Raw genomic sequence first — 9,743 nt, 5'->3', positions numbered from 1 at the left:
AGACATATTACTACTTTTAGTACCCATATTGGATTATACAGATATAAAAGATTGAATTATGGAGTTGATGCTGCTAGTGAAAAATTTCAATATTTGATTGAACAAGCATTGCACGGTTTAAAAGGTGTCAAAAACATCTCAGATGATATTTATATCAGTAGTGTAAATGAGGCTGAGCATGAGAAAGATTTAAGAGCCTGTTTGCAACGTATAAGAGACTGTGGTCTTACTTTGAATAAGAAAAAGTGTTCATTCTTTCAATCGTCTATAAAGTTTTTTGGAAATATTTTTGGTGATAAAGGTGTGTCACCTGATCCAAATAAGGTTGAAGCTATAAACAAGGCTGATAGACCTTCTGATAAGCAACAAGTTAAATCTTTTCTTGGTATGTCGAACTATGTGTCTCGTTTTATACCTAATTACTCAACTATTGTTAAACCTATACAAGAGCTTACTAAACAAAATGGTGATTTTATATGGAGTGAAAATTGTGAAAAAGCTTTTTGTGAATTGAAAAATAGTCTCACAAGTGATACTGTTATGTCTTATTTTGATCCTAAGCTTTGTACTGAAATTATTGTAGATGCATCCCCAGTTGGACTTGGTTGTGTTTTAGTCCAGAAAGAATCTGACATTGATAATGAATATGTCCGTGTGATTGCGTATGCATCTAAATTGTTGAGTGATGTGGAAAGTCGTTATTCTCAGATAGAGAGAGAAGCTCTTGCTGTGTGCTGGGCTATAGAACATTTTCATCTCTATCTGTATGGTGTAAAATTTACTGTTGTTACTGATCACAAACCCTTAGTGAGTGTGTTTTCTAGTGTGACTGCTAAACCTTCTGCCAGGATTGAGCGTTGGTGTTTGCGTTTACAACAGTACACCTTTAATATTGTACATCGTCCAGGGAAAACTAACCCTGCTGACTACATTTCAAGGCAACCCATTGAAATGCAAAATGTACATTCTGATAAAGTCACAGAAGAATATGTGAATTATGTATGCGAGAATACATGTCCCAAAGCTATCAAACTGTGTGAAATAAAAAGTGCTTCTGAAAATGATAGTGTGGTACAGAATGTGATAAAATGTTTGCAAAATAACTTATGGTATAAGTATAAAGATTGTGAAGAAATGTCTATTTTTGCCAAAATTGCCAGTGAACTTTGTGTGACTGAGCAAGGTATTTTATTACGAGGTAATCGAATTGTTATTCCAGTATGTTTGAGACGTAAAATTGTTGACATTGCTCATGAGGGACATATGGGTATGAGTAAAACAAAATCTTTGTTTATGAGTAAAACAAAATCTTTGTTAAGAGAAAAGATATGGTTTCCTGGTATGGATGCTATGGTAGAAAATGTGGTGAAAAGCTGTGCTGCTTGTGCTTCTGTTGTGAAAGATGAGAGAATGCTCCCTTTAAGCATGAGTGAGTTGCCACAAAAAGCTTGGCAAGCTGTTAGTTGTGATTTTTCTGGTCCATATCCCAGTGGAGACTATTGTCTTGTTGTTATTGATGAATACTCTCGTTTTCCTGTTGTTGAAATTGTAAAAGCTACGTCTAATTTTTATGTCATTCCTGTTCTTGATAAAATATTTTCAATGCTAGGTTTTCCTGAAGTTGTGAAAACTGATAATGGTCCTCCTTGGCAAAGTTATCAATTCAGACGTTTCATGGAACTGTGTGGCATACGTCATAGAAAGATAACTCCCTTGTGGCCTAGAGCTAATGCCCAGTCCGAAAATTTTATGAAACCTTTGGGTAAGGCTATCAAGACTGCTACGGTTGAAGGCAAGTCTTGGAAGCAGGAAATGTATAAATTTTTGAGAAATTATAGAGCATGCCCCCATGTTACAACAGGTAGACCACCTGCTGAATTATTGTATGGTACTAATATTAAAGTCCTATTACCTGAAATTATTGTTCCTACTGTTGATAATGATTTATGTGATCGTGATTGTTTTCATAAGGCTAAACAGAAAATGTATGCTGACGCAAGAAATTGTTTAAAGCCGACTGAACAAATTCATGTTGGTGACTCCGTGATCATGAGACAAAATAGAAGCAATAAGCTTTCTTCAGCATATAGACCTGAGCCTATGGATGTTATAAATGTAAAAGGTTCTATGATTACTGCACAAAGTCCCAATATTGGCAGTAAAACTAGAAATGCTTCTCTGTTTAAAAAAGTGAATGATTGTACCTTTCGCAAGCGTTTTACAAATATCACCGGTGCTGATGTTTTACATGATAATGATATTTCTGACGATACTGCTAATTTGAATATTGATAATGAAACAGCAGATCCTATTGCTGAAAGTCCAGCACCTTCTGTTCCCCCTGTTCCAAGTGTTAGAGATCGTCCTAGAAGATGTCCAAAAGTGCCAAGTAGATTTAAAGATTTTCATATGGGACGAATTACAGTATTGACTGCTTAACTGTATTTTGAAACTAATGTGTACTGTGTTTTGCATTGTATTTCATGAAGTTGATATCGATATTTATCTGTGTGAAGACTTGAACTAAAAGTTTGTGTGCTGAATCCTAAAATTTTGATATCAAGTCTTCATATGGTTTGTCGTTCATCGATGTCAATTTTTGTGTTTTTTTTATTAAGGTTTGGAGGGATGTAATATAGTGACCTTTGACCCGTGTCCGTTCGTGTCTGAAGGTGACTTCTAAGTTCTGTACTTATCACGTGTACTGTGTGACATTAGCTGTTATGAGTTGGTACTGTGTGCATTAACTGTTTTAAGTTTATCTATCTGGAATGTGTTCTGTTTCGAATGTGAATAAAGTCTACAAATGCAATATAGTTGTGCGTGTATACACACCACCTTACAATCGATATTCAACAGAGCGCAAGACTTACTATACGCGTGATTGAAAGAAACGACATTTGGATGTCACGCCATAATACGAAACATGGTTTAGCCATATATAAAATACGGTACTAAAATTTAAACCTTAAAAAATATTTGCTCATGGAGTATGGACTCATTGCTTATGAACGCGGCCCGCGGGTTGGGCAGCCCTAAACTTACTTATCTGTTTTTTATTCCACTTCGTTTTCTTTTAGACATATATTCTTTATGCGGTCATAATTTTGCCATTTTTAGCGTCTTTAACCACCTTCAACTGCTAAGATATAAATTTTGCATGATGATTACAACAAAACCTATGAATTGTGTTCTTTTATTCAGATAACAAGCGATTCAGGCCAAGAATGCTCATTTGGAAATATTTCTTAAATATGTGGAGCGTGAAAAATCGACTCAAAACTAAAATACCTTTAGCGAGAAGAAAACCAGAAATCAAAAGTTTAATGAAAGATGTGAGTTTAGCTTTCAGTGTATATGGTTTTGTAATTTTCGGAAGGATGATGAAGGAAGCTTTTGATCTTTCTCTAGAAACATTAGTAATGTTTCATTTAATTTTGAATACTTGAACACATGCTCATTCTTCTGGTTTTCACGTTAGGATATTCTTCAAATGCAATATTTTAAAAATGTTTCCGAGAAGAAGAAAAATTTACATTCGTAGCTAATTATTAGTGGATAGAGATCTTCGACAACGCGCCCCCAATAAACAAGTCCTGTCACGAACTAAACGATTTGTTTTTGAACCAGTTACTAGTGTTTGATATTAGAGAGCAAGGGGTTCCAGCATATTATCTGTGCCCTAAAGTGCTATGTCCCAATGAAATTCAACTAAGAATCTGTGTAGTTTGTTCAAAACAAAAACAGTCAACACGGTGGAACTTGGAATAGAATCAGGAACATGGCATCGGCTGAAAACAATAAACGAAAACTCAATATTTCATACGGATAGGCAACTCAATATATTCTCTATATACACAACTCTCTATATTTCAAATCCATCAGCACGATAAAGATTAAACACATAATAAAACCTAATTTAGTATATACAAACGTTATGTCCTGGCTCTACAAGTAACACAACCAAACGAAATATGCTCTGATGTAAATATAATTTCAAGTTTTATGACAAAAATATTAAAGCAGTAGTTACTATGTTAGTTTAACTGCAATATTGCCCTGAATTATATTTGTCTTACACTTGAAAACCTCAGTTCTTACAAGAATTTGTAAATTTACAAATTGGTATTTCCAACAGATACATAACGAGTACTACCAACAATACAGAACCTGTAAACACTGATTCATACCGAATACTGAGATAGACTGAGACAAGATATTCAACTATTGCGCTTCCAATTTACCAATTATCCTAATTAATCAACAAACCTAAATCATACCATTGTGTAGTGCGTCAAACGCGCCTTCGCAGTTTACGTAAAAATATCAATATTTACCCTGGCCAACATTCGGATGGAACAGTAACAACCTATGATGATTTAAGAATGCATGTTAGTAGGGATTTCAGGATAGAGGTTACATGAATATGATTAAGTACTGCTTGTACCGAGCTTTATAGGGTAGATCAGGGTGGTCCGAACCGCGGCCCTAGCACACATTCCTTGCGCCCGTAGAACAATTTTAGCGTGTACTAAAGTTTAAACCATTGTTAGATAAGTGTATTTATTGGCAGAATATTTCTGAACTATTCCAACTGTGATTGGCCTTTTTCCTAATCCCGATGTCGGGATTGATATTTGATAAAATCACGGAATTTCAATGTTGTATCTATAAACGTCAAGGCTCTACCAGGATGGAAATGACTTCCCGTGGTCGGTACGAGGAGAATAAATTGTCTTGTGCAGACATGACCAAGCTGATGAGATGAATCGCGCTTCCATCCAAACTTCGTACATGAAGCTCGCTTTAACAACGCTGTGCGGAGGCATCAAAGTAGATGAATTTGATTCTCCCCTTCTTGTAGTACTTGACCAGTTTTTTACTTTATACAACAAGCTTTTTTGGCAATTGTATGAAATGATTTTTTTCCGTTGGTACTGTGAGCATGAACAGATAAACTTTACCGGGAAAGTTCAGGAAAAAACAAAAATTAAAGAGGGATGAACACTTATCGCGAGTAGGACAAAATGTATATATCTGCTATTTTGTGGCAGGATATTTGTACTGTGAGTTTGCTTTCAACTGCCCACAATCCTGATGACATTGAAACTGTAAAGTGAAGGAGAAAGATTGTTCAAAATAAAATCACTTGTACGAAAGTGGGCGAAAAGCCGAAGGGGGGCAATGTATCATAGACTGACACATACTGTTACACAAAATGCAAGCTCATTTCTCTTCTATTAGTGCAAAAGAACGAAAAACTGCCAATACCTGCGCTTTTAAATAAAAGCTAGCGTAATTGGAGCACCATCAGACACGAAAACTCAGAAAACAAAAATTTAACCAAATTTAATTTAGATATACTATAGTAATCATCAATTAGATTTCTGAGTTTAGAATTTATGAAAATATGTCTCCGCCATCAAAAAAATAGCAAAAATCCAGAAGACTAAGAAAGCGAAACTGCGTCAATACAACGGCACTTATTCAAAATTTGGTTTACAACAGCTCCACGCGATGCTATTCGTTCAATGTGCATTGAGTGTGGTTCTATCTTTTCGAATGATGAAAAGACAAAGCAGGCCCCATCCGATCTCGATTTGACAATCTGATGAGCAACAGGAATATGGCTTAATTGCGTCAAAATGATAACGCTTACAGATGCAAAAGTGTTTAACGTCATTTATATCAACGGTTTCCTTGTACAACGGGATATGGGGCGGAATATTTTGTCTCAATTTCCAAACCTATGTGGGAATAATGCAACAGAAGATGAAAGACTCAAATACTATGCTAATATACACAACCTAGTGGAGGATATGAACACTCGTTTGGAAGACCTCATTAGTCTCACGGTGCTGCATAAATGCAGCACGGTGATGTATAAACTGTTTTTAGAATACAGAAAGTTTGAGAACCACTGCTTTAGATGATGCTGCCCTTGTAGATGCATAAATAATGTATTTGATATGTTTCATGCCGGTGAGGGTAAACCAATGTCCCATTTTGATTTCCAAAAACACGTTGCTCTAGATTTGATTAGAAATTTTTCGTCGAAGAAGAGGAGCTGCTGATTAACATCTTATTATATGAATAAAAGGTATACCTGCAACGGTAAGGCTATGAGACGCGATTTAGCGATATTAATGTTGTTTGCCGAAGAATGCAGAAGATATCGTCGGATTATACAGAAGATGTCGTCTTTGCTCGACAAACACTCATAGCTGAAAAAGAAAAATTATGCACTCCGCTTGCAAAATCCGCATAAAAAAATGCAGCATAAATGTTTTCAACCTGGCATAGTGGCTAGGCTTGCACGTAATTGACAAAAATCAATTCCGTAATTACGGCAAAATCGATTACGTAATGACCCCGTAATTGCGATATTTTTTCACACATTTAAACCTATCATAACAACCAATTGAATCCACTTCATTTTCGATTGGGACATCGAGTTTGGGTTTTCATATTCCTGGCAGTACTACACGCCGGCGACAGATGTTAAGACAAGAGTGAATTCAAATTAATTTTATTCTGATTTTTATCTTTTGTGCTAGCTTTGATTTCCTTTATCACCTTCGCAAATTAACCGTCCCAATTTTATGCGATCAATTTTATCATTACCGACACTGGTATACGGATATTTATGAAACGATAGTTGACTTTTTTTAAATCGTATTAAAAATAAATGTCTGGTTTCCAATTTATCAATGCCACGACGAGCGTATTCTCTCGTTTGATAATACTTGCGCTTGCCTCGCGACGAAGACTTGTTATTGCACCGTTTTTAACATTATTCGACTTTACTACCTAGTCAGCATTTTATAATAATCATTGATGCCGACTTATTGACGTTATTCCGATTACCAATTCCGAAAATTCCAATTCCGAAAATGGTTCTCGCACAGAATAAACACACTGGCTCATACTTGATATTTGATAGTAGTTAAATTGAGAATATTGAACGGTTGAAACAAAAAAACGATTGTCGAAATTCCTAAATCTCGTTGCCTTGGTTAAATATAATCCAATGATCAGGACATTTTCAATTAAATACTGCACAAAGATAGTTATACATTAAACATTTAGGCTACAATTTAGCTTTTTTTTTTCAAATTTTAATCATGCATTGTGGTGGAGAAATCCCACTATTTAAATACGGGTAACTATAAAAAAAAATAGGATTCTGGATTCGATTCAAGTATTCTAAAACAGTGGTTCCCAACCGCCGGTCCGCGGACCGTCAACGGTCCGCAAAGGATTTTTACCGGATCGTGGGAAATCCCGTCATATTGTTGTTTCTCTGCCGTCTCAATCGCTTTACCGATGCCGAAAAGACGAAGTTGCGTTGGTTCATTACGCAATTTCTTTCCCGTCGTCATATCGCTGTTTGATAAGCGCGACATTAATTATCACGGTGACGTATTGGCAAGAGAGAGAAAAGTGAGAAAAACGGCTGCAAATACCGAAGCTCTAACTTCTTCTACTTTTTAAACTTTCACTTTTTACAATCGACGGAATTGACTGCTTTGAAGAGAGCTCGTTTCAATTGTGAAAGTGCTCGACCAATATTTACGACTTTACGTAATTCGTAACTTCCCTTCCGTAACTCGAAATAATTCCGTAATTCCGTAAATCTGTAAATTACGTGCAAGCCTAATAGTGGCCAATCAGCATGGAGAAGTACGGACTCTCATTCTGCTTTCCTGCTGTAGCACCGCATGTACTTAATTTTCATGCAAGGATTTTTGGTTCAATATATTGAATTTTTGTATTGCTAACATATCCATATTTTACTTGAAAAATGACGTTTGGGATTGTATTATTTGAATAAGAATCGCATTCCAGCGTGATATCCGCATATACATATATCACGCAGAAGCCTATCCGTTACAATCTACATTTTACACCATACTGAATTCTCATTAAAAGTTGGTCACTCTATTTTAGATTCGAAGTGAATTGCTCTGTGCCTCACCCTGCTTTTGAACATCGGAAACTTTATTTTATTGCCGACGTACCGCAGCTTATATAAAATTTAAATCTTTTATTAATCATGACATTGAATTGCCAGCATCTGTTGTTACAAAATATAATCTTCCGACAAAAATGGTAAGTATCAGAAATAAGCTTAATAAACATGTGCAGATGAGTGTATTATACCTATAGGCTGAACCCAAAATTCATCTAACCACAGGTTCGATTCTGTTACGTTGAGAAAGTGGCAGACAAGCAGAGAGAAAAAGAGTTGAAACTTGCCCCAAGGCTCACGGAGAAGCATATAAAACCTTCAAAATATCAAAAAATGAGAGTTGGTCTAGCTAGCGGCCCAGGTCTTTTTGTCTTTCGATTTATTTCCATCCTATTTTAAAATATTAGTTTTGATGAGAGTTGGTCTGACTAGCGGCCCAGGTCTTTTTGTCTTTCAGTTTATTTCCATCCTATTTTAAAATATTAGAGTAACTGTAGGAAAGTTGTAATTTCACATTTTTTACTGAAATAAGATGATGCTAAATCATTTTTTTCCTAGAGTTGGACCAATGAGGTAGAATTTCACGCCAAACTCCATTTTTTCACATGTTATCAGTCATAGTACAGCACGCGCAATAAAAACGCTTATGGAGAGTGGCGTATTGCCAATGGATGCTTTGTTGACATCATTTTTCAACAAATGGTTCGATATTGTAAACGCAAGGTCCATTGATAATGCTCTGTTTCCTAACTTTCGCGTAAATATCGATCACCTTAATGAGGTTTGTTGTAAGTGACACATCATTAAGTAAAATCGCATATTAAAGTGGCACCAAATATTCTAGGTGGTCGACGTCGTGCAAAATTTAACATTTCCAGGAAACGCATGGAAGCCAATGCAATCCGGTATGGAGCTGACAACAACGTCGATAGCTTCATGCTGACATTGTACTAGGTGGAGAAATAAATTTTTTACCACATGGGAAGCTGACACAAGATGCTGTGTAGAATTTATTTATTCTCTCAGGTTATTTTTTTTGACTCTTTTTATATATCGTAATTGCATTTATGTAGTCGTATAGTGATCTCTGAATGAAAATGTTTTCAACATCACAGGTGCGAAGGAAAATTCGCATCCGAAAGCAGCTCAATTTCGAAATGAAATTAAGTTGATATTGATACCGACGACTCAGACAACTTGATAACGTTTATTAAAGAACATAGCAATGCCTCATATCCTGGTGATGAGCCACAAACCAACATCGAAATTAATGAAGTGGACGCACTTGTGGAATCTGCATTAGGATGGTCTGTTTTCCAAGAACTGAAATATATATATATATAAAAAAGTGAAACGTGTGAAAAATCATTTTGTAGGCAAGAATTTTCGATAAATATAAAGAATTGTCCCGAAGTCCTTTTAACGTTTTTCAAATCAGATAACATCACAGTCTCTGCTAAAATATTCTCAACAATTCGATTCTATTATTTTTCGAATTCATACAAAAACTTTAAAATTGCGACTTAATCCAAAAGCATCATTAAACAAAAGATGGGATGCTTGAGGCAACCATTGTTTTTCAGTTGTCATAATTTGATTTGAAAAAATTATAGATGGATACATTCTGTTGAGAATGCGAATTTATGCTAGGAGAGCAGCCCAAAAAAATATATTCCACCAATATGCTAGCAGAGCGCTGCTCGCGCAACGAAAATTAGATAAGCAAAGAAATGTATATTCCAATTCCATTTCGTAAAATTTTTTGGATTGA

The 9,743-nt window shown here is 35.6% G+C and overlaps 1 protein-coding gene across 2 annotated transcripts; it reads left to right on the top strand.

Moving 5' to 3' along the window:
• The first annotated feature begins 3,205 nt into the window (after positions 1 to 3,205).
• LOC144431305 (uncharacterized) lies at positions 3,206 to 9,411 on the top strand. 2 transcript variants are annotated; one of them, XR_013479932.1, is made up of 5 exons: positions 3,206 to 3,335; positions 7,951 to 8,112; positions 8,198 to 8,753; positions 8,817 to 8,998; positions 9,088 to 9,411. XR_013479932.1 is itself a non-coding variant. In XM_078119268.1 (4 exons), exons 1-3 carry the CDS (start codon positions 3,255 to 3,257, stop codon positions 8,924 to 8,926), a joined length of 327 nt encoding a protein of 108 aa, XP_077975394.1. In that variant the 5' UTR covers positions 3,237 to 3,254; the 3' UTR covers positions 8,927 to 8,998; positions 9,088 to 9,411. The 2 variants fall into 2 exon arrangements, 1 of the variants encoding a protein (XP_077975394.1); XM_078119268.1 differs by lacking the exon at positions 7,951 to 8,112 and having other exon boundaries at positions 3,237 to 3,335; positions 8,198 to 8,333.
• The last annotated feature ends 332 nt before the right edge of the window (positions 9,412 to 9,743 follow it).

The sequence above is a fragment of the Styela clava genome, chromosome 13 (assembly GCF_964204865.1).
Source record: "Styela clava chromosome 13, kaStyClav1.hap1.2, whole genome shotgun sequence".
NCBI lineage: Eukaryota > Metazoa > Chordata > Ascidiacea > Stolidobranchia > Styelidae > Styela > Styela clava.
The sequence above is the reverse complement of the archived record's forward strand: the minus strand, read 5'-3'. Positions and strand labels throughout refer to the sequence as shown.